A 21361-nucleotide genomic window follows, 5' to 3' on the forward strand; every position below is an offset into this window, starting at 1 on the left:
CTAGCCAGTAGCCACAATGTTTTCTACCTGCAGGAATGTAGCTAGTCTAATAAAAGAACAACCTACAGTATTACAAGATTGTGTCCTGTGGGGTAAACGCCTGTCTCGTCAGGAATTCAATACCACTAGTTTTTAAAATTCCTCAATAAACTCTGGGAGGTTGGGTATACAATGCTTCTGTTTATCAGCAGCCACCCTGTGGTTCCCTAAAGAAGGGAATCCCCCTCCCTCCACTTCTCCAACCACACACTTCCCCCCATACCTGGCTTCACCTATTACCTTCCAGCTTGTACTCTTTCCCCGTCCTCCCCTTCTTTTTTTGGGCTTCTTCCCCCATTCTTTGCTGTCCCAATGAAGGTTTGCAGCACAAAAATCAACAATTTATTCCTCTGCACAGATTCTGCCTCACCTGCTGGGCTCCTGCAACATTTCGTGTGTGTTACTCTGGGTTTCCATCATCTGCAGAATCTCTTGCGTAGGTTTGTTTTTCACTCTTTCATTTTTCAACATGCTTCTTAAAAGCTGCCAGTCTTAACCAAGCTGTAGCTCATTTTGTCTAACATGGTTTAGTTTAAAGTTTTGCAAACGTTTGAATTTTTTTTCCAATGTTACTAGCAACAGGCAAATGCTATCACTGCGATAGCGATTTCAGATTATCTCTGATTTCCGGAGCTCAGAGCTTCCACCTGGATTATCCGGACATTAATCATAATCCAACCCTGATTTACCTCTTACTGTAATTTTTATGTGGGATTTCTGCAAAGATCCAATCTGCTCCCAGTGAGCTTCATAATCCTTGAACCCTGTGATGTTTAAGCAAATCAGGTCAAAGCCTGTGGATTCCAATGCCTGCGGTACAGTAATGAAATCCTGTGTGACTCCTTGTTCATGAGTAGAGCATGTTGTGGAACGATAGGTTGCAACTCGGCAGCTCCATTAGTGACAGCTGGTCGGACAGCTGCTGCTAACTCACTAGGTTACCTAAGCCAGCAACAGTCAGTCCTCCCTGACCAAATCTCAATGATAAGTCACAAAACCTTGTGATGGGTTACCAGAAATGGAGATCCCTGGGAAACAGCTGAGTCTGTGGGATATAACAGAAAAGCAGCAGACTGAGACTAATTCTTTCCTCCTTTCGTGTCACCCACTGACTACCCTAGAATGCAAAGTTTCACCCACCAGCTCTTTACTCACTAGATTTTTTTTATATCTCAAAGCAAAACAAAAATCTGCAGATGCCGGCAACTGGAAATAAAAAGAAATCTGAAAATAACTAGATGTTCAGAGAGAAAAAAGCAGAGTTAACATTACAGATCTTTTATCAGAACTAGCCAGGTTGGACACAAACAGAAAAAGCTGGCTATCTGAAATTGTTCAATTCAGTGTTGAATCCAAAGGGGTACCATGTAGCTGGTCAAAGGTGAGATGCAATCCCTTGAGTTTATGTTGGCCATTATTAGAATAGCGTAATAGTCCAAAGTCAGAGGGATCAATGTGGCAATGGAAGGCAGTCAAGAATGCAGGGTCATCCTAAGAGTCTGGACAAAAATTTTTTTAAGAAGTGATCACCCAATCTATGTTGGCTTTCGCTAGGAGGGATCCTAAAATCATTTTGGATTGGCAACAGTATCTCCTCCACAATTATGATCAGCACAGGTGCACCTCAAGACAGTGTGCTTAACCCCTACTATACTCACATTATACTTACAACTGTGGGGCTAAGTACAGCTCCAATGCCATATTTAACTTTGCTGATGATACCACTGTTGTTAGCCAAGTTAAAGGAGGTGACAAATCGGCATATAGGAAGGAGATTGAAAACCTGGTTGTGTGGTGACACAATGATACACCTATAAGTCAACATTAAGAAACCCAAAGAGCTGTTCATGAACTACAGGAGGAAGAATTTGGGGATCCATGAGCCAGTGCTCACTATGGGATCAGAGGTGGAGAGGGTCATTAATTTTTAAATTCTTGGGTATTATCATATCAGAGGATCTGTCCTGGACCAGCTATTTCAAAGGAAGTACAGTCTGTACTTCCTTAGAAGCTTGCAAAGATTCGGCATTTCATCTAAAAGTTTGACACACTTCTATAGATGCATAGTGAAGAGTATCCAGTCTGGTTGCATCATGATCCAGTTTTTTAACACCAGTGCCCAAGAACGAAAAAGCCTACAAAAAGTGGTGGATGCAGCCTAATTCCTCACAGGAAAAACCCTCTACACTATTGAACACATCTACAAGGACTGCTGGCACAAGAAAGCAGCATCCATCATCAAGAACCCTCACCATCCAGGCCATGATCCCTTCAAGCTGCTACTATCAGGAAGTAGGTACAGGAGCCTTAGATCTCGACCATCAGGCTCCTGAACTAGCGTGGACACCTTCACTCACCACAACACTGAATTGATCATTGCACAACTTTCAAGGGCTCTACAAATCATGTTCTCAATGTTTTTTGTTTACTTATTATTACTTGTTTCTTTTTGCATTTGCTCAGTTTGTCAATCTTTATTTGAGTGCAGTTTTTCCATTGATTTTATTGTGCTTGTTTGTTCAAGTGTGAATGTCTGAAAGAAAATGAAACTCAGGGCACATATATGGTGATATATATATATACTCAAATAATAAACTTACTTTGAGCTTTTAACTTTGAAGTAAGTTATTTTAAGACGAGTCATGTGATGAGTCTAATTATATTGAAGGAGTTTGCCTCAGTGAGGTCCATTTCAAAACTTGGGTTTTGAAAACTTTGCTCTCGCAACTGAGGGCTAGATTTGTGGCATTCAAGACAATGTTCTAGAACTCTAAAAGAAGTCCAACTATGACTTACTGTATGGAAAGCTATCTTAAAAGCAAAAAAGTAATTCCAAGAGATGGAATCCGATGCACATCAAATCTGGCAGGATTTTCAGGCCATTACTTCCCACAAGGTAAAACCTATCATCATAAGTACCAGTGATGCTTCACTCGCCAGTGAGCTGAATGCCTTTTGTGCACGCCTTGAAAGGGAGAATAAAACTACACCTGTTCAGATCCCTGCAGCATCTGGTGACCCTGTGATCTCTGTCTCGGAGGCCAGCGTTAGAACATATTTTAAGGAGTGAACCCTCGCAAGACATCAGGCTCCAATGGTCTACCTGGCAGGGCACTGAAAACCTGTGCCAACCAACTCACTGGAGTATTTAAGGACTTCTTCAATCTCTCTCACCGCTGCAGTAAGGTTCCCGTCCGCTTCTAAAGGGCATCAGTCATACTGACTCCCAAGGACAGCAGGGTAAGCTACCTCAACAATACTTCCTGTTGGTACCCACTTCTACCATTATGAAGCACTTTGAGAAGTTGGTCATAGGTAGAATTAACTCCTTCCTAAGCAAAGACATGAACCCACTGCATTTTGAGTTCCATCAGAACATGTCGACAGCTGATGCAATCTTACTCAGTCTTGGTTCACCTGGAACATCAATACCTACATCAGCTGTTTATTGATTACAGCTCAGCGTTATATTAACTACTCAACTACTGTCACTACAATAAATTATTTGAAAAGATAACACTAAAATTAAGCTGTTTGATTTTCCAATGTACAAAATTGGCTGCAATATTTCCTGCATTACAACTGTTCCTCAAATGTCCTTCATTGGCTGGGGCATCCCCATATTGTGAAAGACTGCAAAGAAATGAACAGAATTCAGTCACTTTATGCAGTGAATAACCCAGAGTTTAGTTATAATGCTGGTGTGTCTGTACATGGATTAAACTGTTAGCCTTTCATTTCTGGGTACTGGTTCAAGTCCAACCAAGTACACATTCTGATGTGTGTGGTGCATTGAGCCACATACCATCATTTCCCTTTTGGACTCTAGATTCAAATTCTGAGCTAAGATTTCCATGTGTCGGACAATCTCAACTGTGTTTTCTGCAAGGATGAAAGCCAAATAATCGAGTGATGAATGGGCATTGTCACTCAGAGCTTGCAGTGATATGTCACATGGGAAATAGAAAATATCACTAAATGTCAAGAGGTTGACATCAAGCCATATTTTTCAGATGATGATGAAAGAGCTTTACATTGCACTCGACTGTCAATGGATGGAGTGGGAGATCTCAGACTCTCTGATTGGGGTGGCCCATCACAATAATCTTGTGCCATTTTGTATATGTTGAATCATTTTTCAGAACAATCACTCAGTCTAAGCTGAAATATCAAGGCACTTGAGGATGGCACCAAACAGGCTGTACAATCCCTAATGGTGACATCAAATATGCGAAGGAACAGAGCTCTCTCATCCAGTCACATCAATCTTCACTTGCCACGAATTCCATCAAACCCATTAAGTACACAGAAACAAGACTATAGTGAGCACTTGTTAGAAGAGCTGACTATTATCACAACCTACTCATTTTAACAGGTATTTCTCAATGGCAACTGGAAAGCATGCCTGTACAAACATTCCCAAAATGGCACACGGCCCCAGTCATTTTCCACCCCACCCGGGGAAGTTCCCCTCCACAGTTACTCACCAATCATTGCTGAGGCGATTCGCTGCTGAGGGTCATATGGACACTTCCCCTTGCCACATTCTGTCTGCTCGTGGTTCAGCGTTAGCAGCTCATCCTGCAGTGGGCGGAGAAGCAGGAAGGAATGCAGAGGGTCAGCTACAGTAACAGATACCAGCATCAAAAGAATCACCCGGCATTCGCGCCCCAGCTCTCAGCTACCCCCGCCTAAAGATGTCTTTACATATCTTGTGGAGATGACACAGCTGCCAGGTTCATGCAGAGTACATTGACTATGGTTATTTGTGAAAATAGACCAAAGGCACTTGCATCATATGAGAAAGGAGGCAGTAAGAAGCCCCAAATTGTGTGAATGGTTGCATCACAGACAGGAAAGCAAAAGATTGCACAGAGCCATGGAGGCTGCCCAGTCCATCACGCACGGCCCTCCCCAACACTGAAAGCATCTACAGGAGGTGCTACCTCAAGAAGACAATATAGACAAGAAGACATAGGAGCAGAATTAGGCCATTCAGCCCATTGAGTTTGCTTCACCATTCCATCATGTCTGATCCCGGATCCCACTCAAACCCATACACCTGCCTTCTCGCCATGCCCTTTGATGCCCTGACTGATCAGGAATCTATCAACTTCCGTCTTAAATACACCCATAGACTTGGCCTCCACCGCAGTCAGTGGCAGAGCATTCCATAGATTCACTACTCCCTGGCTAAAAAAATGCCTCCTTACCTCCGTATCTATCAAGGATCCCCACCATTAGGCTCATGTCCTTTGCTCGTTGCGGAAGTTGGGCTGAAGATGTAAAAGCCTGAAGCTGCATACCACCAGGTTCAGAAACAGCTTCTTTGCTACATCTGTCAGGTTCTTGAACTGACCTGCACAACCCAAATTATACCCCATCCATTGACCATCACTTGTCCTGCCACGGACTTGCCTCTGATTGTGGGTCTTTTTGCACTGATGTCTTGTTTTGCACAGACTTTTTCTTCACCGCCTTGTATAATTTATGTATAATTAATGTTCTGTGCATTGCCTGAATCATCATGATTCATTGTACCTATATGTTACCATAGTTATGCAAGTGATGATAAAAATGACGACTTAACTTGGAAAAGCTGAGATCAAAACCAAGTAGGGGGCATGAGGGTAAATGATCAAATTATTAGTAAAAGAAGTGGTTCTAAGGAGAGAGAAGCTGATGTTTTCAGAAAGGAATTCCATTCCAGGCTTTGGAGGCTGGATGGCTGAAGATACAATGACATGAAGGTGATTCTGCTTCAGAACTGGGTCTCCAAAATGAGTCATTAATCTCAAATGTTAATGTTAAAATGATGTATAATTTACATTTTTTGTGTCTGCAGCTTATACGATTCTCTGTGCCATTGATGCTGCCCCAAGATTTTCATTGTACCTGTGCGTACGTATAAGTGCGTATGACAATAAACTTGACTTTGACTCTGACTTTGCTGTTTTACTCGTTGAGTTTCTCTTCGATTGCTTACTCTTAATCTAGTGAAAAGCTCTTCACTACAGAAGGAGCAGATTGGCACATTGCTTAACATCCAGGCTCTAATTCTGCCAAATTCTGTTCTAATTCTGCTACCTGCATATTCTCAATATCCTAATTTCTATGAATTATGGCTCTGTATTCAGCTTGCTGGGGCCAAAGTTCTGCAGTTTTCACCATGAATCTCCCCCCAACTTCCTTTCATAGCTGGCTCCCAGGCTTCTGGTTTTTTTTAGTGAATAAATGGAATAAAACCTTAGCAGATGAAAATTTTAGCATTATTTATGTACATAAAACCAATCTTCATTTACAATAATTTTGTTAATAACATAAAATATGATTTTGCCAAGCATTGGTACTAACAACTCATTAAATCTGGCTAATACGTGGGGGCATAATTTTAAGGTGATTGGGGCAGCAGGGAGGCGTCCGAGGTGGGTTTTTTACACAGAGAGTGGTGGGCGTGTGGAATACCAGCTAGGGTGCTGGTAGAGGCAGAAACTCTCAGATAAGAAATTAGATGATAGAAAAATGAAGGGTTATGTGGGAGGGAAGACTTAGATCAATGTCAGAGTAGATTAAGAGGTCGGCCCAACGTTGCGGGCTGAAAGGCCTATACCATGCCGTAATGTTCTATGTCCAAAAAGCACAAACTGAACTCAAGATAAAACAGAATATATTATGCTCTGATATTGATTTTCTATAAAACCTATTTCTTTGTGTAAAGGGGGTTTCTTCTTTTTTTCTTTGTTACTGTTTCTTTGTTTTGTTAAAAGCAGGAATGTTTTTTTGTTGCGAGAGAGTGCTGGGAGAGTTGTATTCCTTTGTAAACCAAATGGGGATTAATGTTCTTTCTTCTGAGTCTGTAAGCTTTTGTTGACGGGCTTTTGGGCAGATCGGTGCGAGGGGGTCGAGAGAGAGGACGCAATGCTGTAAGCTGGGCGAGGATCGGACCCCAAGCGGGGGTCCGAGGCCAGGAGGTACTCCGAGGAGGGGGGATGAAGCTAGATGTGCTTGGTTGACCACTCGGAGGGTCCTGAGCTGCGAGTTGAGGAGTTCGGAGGGTCCTGAGCTGTGAGTCGAGGAGTTCGGAGGGGATCGAATGGGGGCCAGAAGACTTCAGTAATTGAGCTCCAACGGTTGTGCACGAAGTGGTTTGGACTTTGATAAGTTTGGCGCCTTTTCTTTATTTTTTCTCTTCATATATACTGTATCATTATTAATCACTTAGTTATAGTAACCTTTATGACTTGTACTCATTTAATCACTTATGGTGTACTGTCTGTTTTTGGGCGAGGCGGGGACATCACACAGCATCCGCACCAGCTGATTACCCAGTTTGGCGGGGCCGAAGGCTGCTCCCCCTAGACGAAATGAGCTGAGCGAGCCTGAGGGGTTACATTTGAAATGCATCTGTACTATTATTTCCTTTTGATACCGCCAATTAATAACATGATTTCTCTCCAAAGAAATCTTAGGACATTTTACAACTTTAAATAAGCTCTGTAAGTCTATGACACTGTTGTGTTTGTGCAGTCATATGAGACACTTGGGACGGGCACACAGAAAGAGAAAGAGCCAGCTCTCTTTAGATAGCGAACAATGTTTGCAGCTTTATATGCCAGATGAAAAGGGAATCCAAGTGGCATAAGAGAGAATTGAATGACATGTATGTTATTAGTCTTAAGGTTCTGCCTCAAAGGATTGTAAATCTGTGTTCTGTGTGTGATGTCAGTGCAGGAGGGCAGCTAACTGTATTGTGTAAGTGATGCTATGATCCAGAATCGTTCATCCATTGCCAATATGGCAGCTGGCTTGACCTTTGACCCAAGTGCAGTCTAGCAGTTTGTGTGACATTACACAGTGCACCCCAATAACTGCCTTTGCTGTAGACAAGTTTTTTTTCCCCACACGCTAAATGCCTACTTTACAGGGTGCCTAATAAGAGTGGATGTAGAGAGGACATGTCCCTGCGTGGGAGAACCTAGAAATAAGAGATGATTTTTAGAAATACGGGCAGCTCATTTAAGGAAGAAATGGCATTCTTTTTTTTCCTCTCTTAGTTTTTTCAAACTCTTTTCCTCAAAGGTTAGTGGAAGCAGCGTACATGAATACTTTTAAGGTGGTAGTGAATAGATTCTTGTTAAGCAACTTTAAAAGATACAGAGGTTAGCGAGGAATGGGAAGCTGAGGGTATAATGAAGTCATCCATGATTTGGTTAAATGGTGTTGCAGGGACAAAGAGCTGAGTGGCGTCTTTCTGCTCCTAGTTTGTGTGTACCGTGTCATATTGCACCGAAATTCACAGGGATTCCACTTCATTCCAGAAAATGGTGGCCAATATTCTTTCCTGTGTTTAACACTTCCTTTATCCTTATCCTACATTCATCCTCCCAGATTCTACTATCAGTGCGATTTTACAGCAGCCAGCTGATCTACCAAACTGCACATCTTTGGGTTGTGGGAGGTAACTAGATCACCTGGAAGAAACACACACAGTCACAGGGAAACTCCACGTAGACACATCCGGAGATTAGGATTGAAAATGGGTCACTGAAGCATGAGGCAGCCGCTCTGCCAGTGATGCCACTCACGTTTTCTTCAAGAATCCCCAGGATAAGGTCTTTCAAAGAATCCTGTCATCAGATTTAGGGGCTGGGGGAATAGGGAGTGGTTTGGTGAAAGAAGCAAATCCCTTTCCACTTCTGATCAAACCATCTCCCATTAAATGTTGCCTTTTCATTCATATTCACACATATACAGAGGATGCCAGCTGGATATTAGATATTCCTGAAACTGAAACAGTTGATGCAAGAACATTACCAGAACGGCCAAACAAGTAGCCAGTGAAGAAGAAGGAATGGATGAAAGATTAGCTGAAACAGGGTGTGAGGAGCCCCACATCCAAGGCTAAAAGGCTGAATGGCTCTTTTTTTTGTAACATAACTTGATGACCTTATGTCCCTTCTCAAATTGGGATTGCAATACCAAACTGTATTAAAATTATAAAGGTAGGACTTTGACACCCATATGCAAACAGTATTGATCCAAACTTTCTGACCTGCATGTTTTAGTTGTCTCCACTCTGAGATACATTTTTCCAACTGGACTGTCTTGTTTTAATTAACACTTTCTAAATAAATGAGCTGGTGTAGTTTTGTTCCCAATCAGATCCAAGTGACTTCATAGAATTTGAGCGGGGATGGGGTAGAGGTGCAAAGAAAGTTTCCAACCTGACCATCTTGGCACATTTGATTTCATTTCATTCCAGAAAATGCTGGGGCCAATAGTCTTTTCTCTGTTTAACACTCGTGGCAAAAGACAATTTTCTCCCCCTCCCACAAATTTCTATGTTTTAGGGAGCAGCACAAGCTAACAGTGATGCCACCTTTCACAGACAACATCACATGAAAGCTACGTACCTCTGCAGTCATTTTCACAATTACTTCACACAGACATTTGCATGTATGGATGCAGAAACCTACCACATATTACAACAGCAGAATTCTCCCGGTAACATGCAGTTTAACTTTCATAATATCTAACGAAATTTGGTTTGAACATTTTTATGGAATTGAACGGCATGGAAGCAAGCTCTTTCTCAATTAGTCCACGCAGATTCCCATTTATACTCGCCCCAATTGCCTGCATTTGGCTTATATTCCTATAATTACCTACACTTGAACCTAAAGGAGTGCCTTTTAAATGTTGCTCATTAACCTACCTAAACTATTTCCTTTGGCTGTAAATTCCATGTATTGACCAGACTCTGGGTAAAAGATTTGCCTCTTAGGCTCCCCATTAAAACTATTAAATCACAACACCCTAAACCCACTGTATGTACTCTAGTTCTTGATTCCCCATCACTGGGGAAAAGACTGTGGACATTCACCCTATCAATGCCCCTGCTGATTTTATACACCTCCATAACATCACCCCCATTCTCCGACGCTCGAAGGAATAAAGTCCTAGTCTGCTCAATTATGCTCCAGAATCCAGACCCTCGAGTCCTGGCAACATCCTCATAAATCTCCTCTGCATTCTTTCCTATTGCAGAGTGACCAACACTGAGCACAATATTCTAAATGTGGCCTCCACCCAATGTCTTGTACAACTGTAACATAACATCCCGACATCTGTACTAGATGCAAGCAACTTCTCCTGTTAGTCTGAGTTTTACATTCAAGTTCCTGCTAAAATGTTTTCTTTTGTTCAATGCCTAGACATTCTTTCTCTTGTTTCAATTCGTTTAAGTGGGAAAGATTAATATGCTTTTATTAGTTTGCAAGAATTACAATTGTAATTTGCAAATGTAAACAGATGAACTCAACTCTGCCCATTTGTCTGAAATGTACAACTCCAGACGCGGTTTAGGTTTCTGTTAAAATGCAGCACCAACAGCTAATGGCCAACTTCAGCACAAATTGACTAAGTTTTATGCCATTAATCAGCTTTTAGTAGCGTGCAGAATGTAGAGTGTAAGCTCAGGCGCTGTCAGCTTGGTTGGCTGGTTGCTTGATACATACTTTTGTCTGTGTGTGGTGGATGATAGCATACTCCACTAAACCATGTTTAAGGAAATTAGTTAAACCCCGAGCTTGCGAGGGTGAAAAAAAAACCCTGCTATGGTTTTCATTTCCAAATAAACTTGTCTTGGCAAGTCCTCATCTTACTCTTGCAAACTGTGTAATCCATACTGGCTCATTTTAAAGATATAACATTTGATAAAGCACGTTTTTACAGGATAACGTTTTGAGGATTTATTCGTCATTACAAACCGAAATTCAAAGACAACAAATGGAATGAAGGTTAACACGCACAAAATGCTGGAGGATCTCAGCAGGCCAGGCAGCATCTATGAAGGGGAATAAAGAGTTGACACTTCAGCCCAAGACTCTTCCAATGGAATGACTATGCCCCAATGTGAAGATGTCCCTGTCAGCTTCATGTGCCATGCAGCCAATGTGCGACCCACATTTATCGGGAAACAAACAACAGTCCTGTCTAGTTGAGTTATTGGAGATCATTTATTCTGGTGACCAAGGATCACCAGTGACTCTGTTCAGGTGCTTCTGTCATCATGGAAACTATCCCAGGCAATCTTGCACCAAACTTGTAGAATGCTGAAAGATTTATAAGGATAGATTCCATGAGAACAGAAACATCTTCTGAGCTGATCAGAGAATGACTCATTGTTAAAAAAAAGTGTTTACGTTGCCCACAGTTTGAAGAGATTGATGTAACAACTCCAATAAGCCAATAAGCAGGATTACCAGACCTCCTCAGCCCCTCAGACCACCTTGGGATTATTCCTGGGTTGACAAGGAGTAACCCAGCTGACCTCTGACCGAAGAAATTAAAACAAGTCCATGTAACATCTGAAGGCCTGACACGGATTCAAGTCTGTGACTCCCTCATTATTCCATACATAACTGTACCTGTTAATGAAAGAGGTCAGAGGAGAATGGCCAGACTGGTTTAAACTGACAGGAAGGCACAAATAACTCAAATAACCACACATTACAAAAGTGGTGTGCAGAAGAACACCTCTGAATGTACAGCATGGTGAACCTTGAAGTCAATAGGCTACAACAGTGGAAGACCTGACCGGGTTTCACTCCTGTACCTAATAAAGTGGCTACTGTGTATATATTTCTCAGATTTCTTTAATAGAAGGCACCGATTATCCAAATAAACATGAAATGTTTCTCCTGCTGTGTAAGTTATCATCTCAACAGCTCAAAAGTGGCAGAAAGGGCAATTCTTTGTTAAATTTTTTCAGCTCTCCTCACCAAATAGCAGAGCAAGGACGTGGCTCCAAAATAGGAAAGGCTATTGTCCTTTTGTCCTCCCTGAACTTCTAGAACGTGATGGTGGAGAAAATGGCCTGGTAGATTATTTTGCAGATCATGGATTCACATTATAGTTTGCCTCATTAGATGTCCATGGGAAAGGCCTAGATGGAATGGATGTGGAGAGGATGTTTCATATAGTGGGAGAGTCTGGCAAACAAACAATGTACAAATGAAGACAAATTGTGCAAATAATAATAATCAAAATTAAATAAAAAATACTGAGAACATGAATTACAGTGCCCTTGAAAGTGAGTTGTGGAATCAGTTCAGTGTTAAGGTAAATAGAGTTATCTACATTGGTTCAGGAGCCTGATAGTTGAAGGGTAATAATTGTTCCTAAATCTGGTGGTGTGGGACCAAATGCCCCTGTAGCTCCTTTCTGAGAGCAGTAGAAAAAAATCTGGCACTGCTTCCTAGGTTGACACCAAGCAGCAATGAGACAGATGACCATTGAGTTAATGTCCTATCATAGCTCCTTTGTCTCTGGAGGAGTCTCCAAAATCCCAGCAGTGCATTTGTGCCATCCCTGACCTTACAGGAGCAGGACGTCTCCTATTGTGTCCTGTTATCACTTCATCACCTTGCAGCTTTAAATATATTTATGTTGACAATGTTGGGATGTGAGAGCTAGTAGACTGGGGCAACGTTATGATGGAGACTGTGATCCATCACTTTAACCAGGGTGATCAAGAAATCAATCAGCAGGTGAACACAGTGATTTTGATACAGAAAGAGAAATAAAAAGAGGAAAACAGGAAGAAAAAAGATTTTTTTAAAAAAGGAAAGACATTAAATTCAAATAGTAGAAAACTTTTGATATGATTTTATGGCAGTATAGGAAGCCAAATTTCAGAACTAAATTTGATCCTGTAGTAGCTCCTCTTTTTCTGCGGTGAGTTCAATTTATTTGAACAGCAGAAATTTCTTGAAACTCCTGGAGAGGTTGATGGTGAGCTGATAATGAAACACTACGAGTCATCCAGCAAATTGTTCTGATTTACAACTTGCAATTCTCTTCCTCATTGCAAATTGCTGGACAAATTACAAAACAGCAATAAATCATTATTCTTTATCGCAAATAAAAGACCTCAACCTATATCTTACACAACCTCCTCTTTCCTGCTGACAGGGTTTGGTCTTCTGGAAAGACGGGAATCCTAATAGATTTTCATTGCTCCTGTTCCATTCCTTACCACTACCTCCTCACCATCGCCTCATCTTTTTTCTTTCTGTTTCCTCTTTCCATTTCTCTTCTGTATCTAAATCACTGTGTTCCCCTGCCGATTTCTTTTTTGATTACATCAGTTAAAGTGATGCATCACAGACTCCATCATAGCATTGCCCCAGTTGCTCTCACTGCACGTTTACTAGCTCTCACTTCTCGACATTGTCAACATAAACATACTTCAAGCAGCAAGGTGATGAGAAAAGACAAACAGGAGACTCTGGGAGACGCCCTGCTTCCATAAGCTCAGAGACGGCACAAATGCACTGCTGGGATTTTAGAGACTCCTTGCAATTGGAAATTACTGTAAAGCCCCTTTCCAGTTGACAACAAGAGATATTGGTACATCCAGTGACCCTTCAAGGAGCATAAGTCTTTGCAAATATTGAAGAAAAACAGATGTAAAGGAAAAAATAAAGAAAATTCAGCCTCGCTGTAATAACTGATCCCACAATACATCACCATTACATTAAATCATTTTCAGAATTTAATGATATAACATTTGATTATAAAGAAGGATGCTTTCCATTAAGATCCACATTGAAGTAATATTAAATTTATATAAATGCTCTATCCAATTGAACATGCCAGATGCTTTGAATAAAAATGCATTAATTCTTAAACTATCTCAAATGCACATATAGAATTAATAGAATTTCTTTGCAGTTCCAACACAAGTCTTTCCCAGTCAGTTTTCTCAACAGAATCAAATGCCATACACGATCCTGCAACTTTATATCCATGCATGTTATTATCAAGAGTTTAATGACAACAGACTAGGATTTTTGAATTGCTCTACCTCAGTGTGTGCCCATTTGAAATACTGGTGTTCTTAATTTATACTGAAAAGGAGAGGAAGGATCCATTAACACCCCATTCACTCTTTTTTTCCCCTTTTTTTTTATTAAACTTTTTTTTTGAGTTTTCAAATAATTACAGAAATGAAGAGGTTTTTTTTTCGCTTGAATACTTGAGTAGTCCTGTCACCTGCCACATTATAGCTTTTCAAGCCTAAAGTGCTCTGTGCCAGTCCAAAGTAGAGCTGGAATGGTGGCAATCCAGATGTAATCTATCCAAACAAACTGCACAGGCAGGCTCTGTCACTCATTAGGATTACTAATCACTCACTTTGCCTTAAAGGGGTACTTTCACAATGTAGCCCTTAACACAAAAGTATGTGGATGTGTTTGAATTCATTCTTTGTCGTTTTTAGTGATTGTAAATATCATTCCTAAAGCTTTGCTAGATTATAGTAATGGAAAAGGGGTGGTGAACATATGCTCTTTGAATAAAGAGAAAACACCAACCGTTACCATGGTTATGCTTAGAATGGCACTCTTACGGCAAACTTACCAAAATGTAAGGAATTCTAACAGAAATCTCAAATAAGCTTCAAAGGGTGGAATATAATAAAGAAAATTGGACTCTCGTTATCATAAAAGGAAAACTGCAGCAAAGAAATTTTATACAATTATCTTCCACAAAATATCATTGCAGGGAGAAGATCAATGGCGTTCAGGTCTGGCAACCAGGTAAAATACAAGAGGCCCAGGTACGATCTCCAGAAATCTCACATGTGAAGTGCCAATTCAGAATGAATCACTGAAGGATGCTTGACAAGGCTTGAACGCTATCACCTCCTACAAAGTGAAACCAAGCGCCTTACAGAACTATGCGTTAGTCTTATGTATATACATATAGCTAGTGTGCCTAAGACATTTGCACAGTATTGTATCAGTCAAGGCGGAGCGGAGAGTGAGATTGTAAATCTGGCAGGTGCAAAGGTGGATTAGGAATGGTGTGGGTGAAGAACTGCGGGACGGTGTGGGACAGGTGGCAGAGAAGGAGTGCTGGGCCAGGGGTGATGTGGGTGCAGACACACCCAGCCCTGAGACACCAGGCAAGGTCATTTGATTCCAAACAGTTGGTTTATTGATCATTACAGAATGTCCCTCTGGTGCTTCCTGCTTCCTCCCCTCTCCCTTCCCCTTTTCCCAACCATGATTCCTCCCCCCCCCCCCACCCATCCCCTTCCCACTCTCAGTCCACAATAGACTGATATCAGAACCAGGTTAATCATCATTCACATATGTCATGACATTTGTTTTCTTCTTGCAGCAGCAGCAACCATATAATGAAATACATAACGTTACTACAGTACTGTGCAAAATTTTCAGGCACCCTAGCTATATATATATACATGTTCCTATGACCTTGGAACAGTACTGTAAGTGACAACAAGATTTCACTCCCAAATGAGCTCGATGCGTTTTATTCTTGGTTTGACTGTCAAAACATGGAGGCAACTTCATGAACTCCCACAGCCTGTGATTTCAGTCTCTGTGGCCAATGTGAGAGTATCCCTTCAGGAGGGTGAACCCACAGGGAGCATCTGGCCCAGACAGGGTACCTGGCCAAATACTGGAGACCTGTGCTGATCAACCGGCCAGAGTATTCACTGAGATCTTTATCCTCTCGCTTCAGCAGTCTGAGGTACCCACCTGCTTCAAGCAAGCTTCAATTATACTGGCACCCAGGAAGAACGTGGTAACCCGCCTCAATGACTATCATCCAGCAACCCTTACATGAACTGTGATAAAGTGTTCTGAGATGTTTGTAATAAAGCATATCAACTCATGCCTGAAGGGCAACAAGGATCTGCCCCAATTTGCCTACAGGTACACCACAAGGTTGTGCTCTTAGCCCTTGTTTCACTCACTTTACACTTATGACTGTGGGGCAAAGCACATCTCCAATGCCATATTTAAGATTGCTGATGACATCACTGCCATTGGCTGAATCAAAGGTGGTGATGAATCAGCATATAGGAGAGAGATTGAAAATCTGTCTGAGTGGTGCCACAACAACAACCTCTCACTCAATGTCAGCAAGAACAAAGAGTTGATTATTGACTATAGGAGGAAGAAGGTGAAGATCCATGAGCAAGTCCTTATCAGGGGATCAGAGGTGGAGAGGGTCAGCAGTTTGCAATTCCTCAGTGTTACCATTTCAGAGGATCTGTCCTGGGTTCAGCACGTAAATGCCATTACAAAGAAAGAACACCAGCTCCTCTACTTTCTTGGAAGTTTGCGAAGATTCAGCATATCATCTCAAACTTTGACAAGTTTCTCTACGTGTGCAGTGGAGAGTATATTGACTGGTTGCATCACAGCTTGGTATGGAAACACCAATGCCCACAAATGGAAAAGCCCGCAAAAAGTAGCGGATACATTCCAGTCTATCACGGGTAAAACCCTTCCCATCATGGAGCACTATCACAGGAAAGCAGCATCAGAGACCCTCACCATCCAGGTCATGTTCTCTTCTCATTGCAGCCATCAGGAAGGAGGTACAGAAGTCTCAGGACCTACACCACCAAGTTCAAGATCAGTTATTACCGCTCAACCATCAGGCTCTTGAACCAGAAGGGATAACTTCACTCAACTTCACTCACCTCAACACAAAACTGTACGCACAACCTATAGACTCACATTCAAGGACTCTTCATCTCATGTTCTCAATAGTTATTGCGTATTTATTTACTATTTTGCTTTTTTTTTGTTTCTTCATATTTACTATGAATACCCGTAAGGAAATGAATCTCAGGGTTGTATGTAGTGACTTATATGTACTTTGATAATAAATTTACTTTGAACTTTCAACTTGATTGTGCTGAAGTCAGACTAGTTTACTGACTGTGGGGCACAGCACATGATCAGGATTGGATTAAAAGTTCAAAGTAAATTTATTATCGAGGTACATATATGCCACCATATACAATCCTGAGATTCATTTCATTTTCTTGTGGGTATACTCAATAAATCTGTAATAGAAAAGTAACCATAATAAAGTCAATGGAAGACCACACCAAGGTGGGCATTGGACCAGTCTGCAAAAGACAACACACAGGTTGATTCCAAGATACCTCATATGCTAAATTGTGCTGGGTGCTGGGTCTCTTGTTTAATGACTCTATTGACACAAAGTAGTTTCCTGGCCACATTATATTGGATTTGAAAAACTTCATTAGCTTCTGAGCTGATTACAGTGCAGCACATTGGATGACGTGAATTGGGTGGAGGATATGTCATCGTCAGAAGCGGGCTGAGTAGAGTTTAATGCTGAGGCAGTACAGCAAAACTGTGTGGCACGTTACAGAGCTCATTTTGTGGCCCCTTGGCTGCTTCTTCTAATCCCACAGTAAGAAGTCCTTTCTTCAAATAACAGAATGTCAGGCTGGACAGCCTTCAGGCTTTACTCCCTCCGAGAAAACAAAATGAGCCAAAAACAAATCTCAATAGGAACCAGCCAGGCTGATTCTGGGAACAGACAATCAGTAAGGATTGACTCAATGTCATAATTTAATAGGAAATGATATTTATTTATTTGTTCATTGTTCACGAGTTGAACATTGTTGGCAAAGCTAGCATTTACAACCCAGCTTTAATTAACTTTGAACAGAGTGACTTGCTGGTGCTTTTCAAAGGGCATTTAAGAGTCAACCATACCACAGTCTGGGCTGGGTATGAAGACATGGGACATGTGCCTTTGGTAACCAGTCAGGCTGGGCGAACAACCTCAATTAAGACTAACCTGATTTTTCATTCATATCTGAAAGCATTTAACAAATTGCCACAGTGTAAATGAACTCTTGTATTATTCCTTTAATATCATAAATCATATCTAAATAAATTAAAACAGAATATGCTGAGGATATTCATCTCTAAAGCAAGAAGTAGAGTTAATGTTTCAGACTGAGTTTTCCAGTTCTCATGAAACATCTTCAACCAGAAATGTTATCTCTTTTTCTCTCTCTATAGATGCTGCTTGTCCTGGTAGATATTCCCAGCCATTTCTGTTTTAAGTCAATATACATTTTTGTTAGATGGTACCTTCCAATATTGTACTTCATGTAAAGTTCAATTAACTTAACAACAATTATTGAACCTCTCTTTGTGCTTGGAACAATGAGTCTCTTTCATTCACAAATCCTGATCCCTTACTCATTCCAGTCAGCTTAACTATTTGTTGGGACAATTGGGATTGATTGCCATTTCTCTCTCCCCAGTTTGGGTGCTTAAAGAGTGGAGTTTTTCCTCAGCTTTCCATCTTCCTATCACCTGTGGTAGCACTTGTACCTTGAAATCAAGGGGCTATGGGTTCAAGTCCTGCTGCAGGGTCTAAAACACAATTGAAATTCACAAAATGCAAACTGTTTTATGTGCACAAGGCACTTGCCCATGCACAAGGCAGTTTTCTTTTGTAATTAGAACATGAACTGTGCAACTTTATGTAAACTGGCTGTGAAAAACAGTATAAAAATACTGGCCTTTTATGGTAAGTGGTATTATCTGCTGTCCCTCCCTCTTTCTTGCTGGCTCTGTTGCAGAATGAGGCAGATGAGGCATTCACTGTGTACTGGCAATCCCAAGCTGGGCTCAGTGCTCTCATGTTCTCAGTATTATTTATTACATCTGTGATATTTGTTATAATTGCACAGTTTGCCTGCTTTTGCACAGTGGTGAGGATCCCTATCACCCATCCCACAATCTCCAGCTGGCCCAATACCATCAGGAAGGAGGCATCAGGACCAGGGCTGCCAGACTGGGTAACAGCTTCTTCCTTCAACCTGTGCGACTAATAAATACCCTGCCACCACCAAGATGTTGTCACCAGGACAGCAAGCTGTTCGCTGTTTACTTGTGCTGTGGACTTCACATGCAGTTTGAATTATGTATTATTAACTTATTTATGGTAATATATTCTCTTATGTGAATTTGAATTTGAATGATCTTTGTTGTCATTATACATAGGTACAATTAAACTCTGTTTGGCTTCCTCCCAGGCAATCAAATAAAGCAGTAGATAAAAACAAGACAGTAATAGAAAAAAAGTATTAAATAGATAAGTAGCAGAAAATAAATTGCATCAGCACCAGAATATCTCAGTAATGCACAAAGTGCGTTAGTGCAAGTATTTGAGTCCTTGTGTGTGCTCACAGTTTCAGTCATTGTTCTGTGGGAGTGGTGTGATGGAGACCATAGCTCTGGGGTAGAAGCTGCTCCTCAGTCTATTTGTTCTGGCTTTTAGTGTCCTGAACCTTTTGCTGGGCGGCCGCGGGTCAAACAGGGAGTGGCCGGGGTAGGTGGTGTCTCAGGTTATGCTGATTGCTTTCCTCCTGAGTCTGCTGGACTAGATGGTGTCCAGTCCTGGGAGCTCCATCCTGACAATTCGCTGGGCCGCCTTCACCACACGATGCAGGTCTTGTCGCTCAGCGGCTGTGCAGCTAGTTTACCACACTGTGGCGCTGTTGGTCAGGATGGTTTCAATTGTGCTTCTGTAGGAGTGTTAAGCAACAGCTTTTGTGGGAGTTTGGCCTGTTTCAGCTTTCTGAGGAAGAAGAGTGCTGTGTGTGATATATGTTTTGTGGGTGCACTGTGGTCTAGAGGAACGTTGTTACGTTTAGTTGTGTGTAGGTTTAGTCTGATGACAATAAACTTGAATTTAAACTTGGTTGCTTGTCAGTCTTGATGTGTAGTTTTTCACTGATTCTATTGTATTTATTTGTTCTACCGTGAATGCCTGCAAGGGAATATAGTGACATATATCTATTTTTATAGTAAATTTCCTTAGTGGATTGTTTGGCCCCTGTAGGCAGTAGTGACACAATAATTTGAGAACTGCCTGAGAATTCTGGAGCTCAACACCAAAGCTGGCCCTCTCCTCACTTTCCCTAATGTGGCACATAAAAAACCATTTTCAGTGCAACTAAACAGATTGTCTCAGAATGTGACCAGTGGCTGAAAGACTTACCTAACACTAATACAACCTTTTACTCATGATAGACCCAACATGTTGACAGGCGAAGCCCTTGCTTCAGGATGTGTAATGAATTCCAGAGCTCACCAGCAGCTGACAAGTTGTCAGCGAGTGTGGATGCTACTGGCGATTTTGAGTTTCAGCTGTCTGCATGTGACAGGGTCGGCAGAAGCCTGTCATATAACTCAGCCTCGAATCACTTGCAGCTTGGAAAGCCTGCTGTTGTTATTATATCAGAAACATTCCCACAGACTTTGTCAATGTTTAGACATAAACAATCAGTACCATCTGAGTCATGAAATACAGCCGAATACTTCAATCTTCATTTGCATCTAGTCAATTGAAACCATTGTGCAGTCACAGTATACGTCTGCATCGAGGGTACATAAGCCATTTAATTTCTAAGTATATATCACCAGTCAGTTCAATCATGGGCGATCTGTATCACAAATCTATTAATTTACCATGGCGTGGTATCAGTCATCTGAGTGCCCAGGAAGAGCAGGGCGCGCTGTCTCAATGACTATTGCCTGATAGCATTCACATATCCTGTGATGCAAAGCTTTGAGAGGTCGGTGTCTTGGCTAGAATTAACTCCTGCCTGAGCAAGGAGCTGGGACCTGCTCCAGATTGACTATCAGCACAACAGGTGCAATCTCACTGGCTCTTAGAGCCAGAGAAGGTTGAGTTGTCAGCCATCCCATCCAAAGCCATTGAATTATACAGTCAGATTAATACCATTGCAGATTGAGGATGGAGGGAGGGGGTGGAGGACGATAGTCTAGTAGTGGTTAGTGCAACACTTTACAGCAGCTAGCTCTAAAATCGGAGTTCGATTCCCACTGCTGACTGTAAAGATTATCCCTACCACACCCCCCATGTGGGTGTCCTCCAGGTGCTCTGGGTTCCTCCCACATTCCAAGTTAGGGTTAGTGAGTTGTGGACTGATAGGATAACACCAGAAGCCTGGGGACACTTGCAGGCAGCCTAGCGCAATCTTCCCTGATCTGATTTGACACAAAACAACATATTTCACTGTCCACGTGACACCATACCTCTAGAATCAGCCTGCAGGAGTGTCTTTTTTTTTAACCTTATGGATGTAATTTCCTCTCCTCCCACCTCCGTGCTGGAAGACCACCAGCTATTTATTGAAGTGGTTATGTGTGAGTCCTGTTATGGTCGAAATGGGACTATTCAACCTTGCCCTGGATTGGTGCCTGCACGTGTGCCCTCAGCTTCTGGGTAGTCCCTCCATCAAAACCACGATGCCTTAAACCATCACAGCAAGCAGGCCACATTAGTGATGAACACATTGCACCGGGAGCCTCATCAAAAGCAAGCTGACGCAAAGCTCTTGCTCATCATAAACATCAGCTCTTGGTCCAAGCACCCTGTCTTTGAACAGTGCTTTCAAACAAATAGTTTGCAA

The 21361-nt window shown here is 41.7% G+C and overlaps 1 protein-coding gene across 4 annotated transcripts in view; it reads right to left on the reverse strand.

The window, feature by feature from the left end:
• The window catches only part of sema3h (sema domain, immunoglobulin domain (Ig), short basic domain, secreted, (semaphorin) 3H), a 211066-nt gene that overhangs the window by 78539 nt on the left and 111166 nt on the right, over positions 1-21361 (reverse strand). For all 4 annotated transcript variants that reach the window (XM_059944399.1, XM_059944398.1, XM_059944396.1 and 1 more), the window contains one exon: positions 4527-4620. In XM_059944399.1, the coding sequence (XP_059800382.1) occupies positions 4527-4620 (94 nt within the window). The remainder of the gene's footprint in view (positions 1-4526; positions 4621-21361) is intronic.

This window comes from Hypanus sabinus, chromosome 19 (genome assembly GCF_030144855.1).
Source record: "Hypanus sabinus isolate sHypSab1 chromosome 19, sHypSab1.hap1, whole genome shotgun sequence".
Lineage (NCBI taxonomy): Eukaryota > Metazoa > Chordata > Chondrichthyes > Myliobatiformes > Dasyatidae > Hypanus > Hypanus sabinus.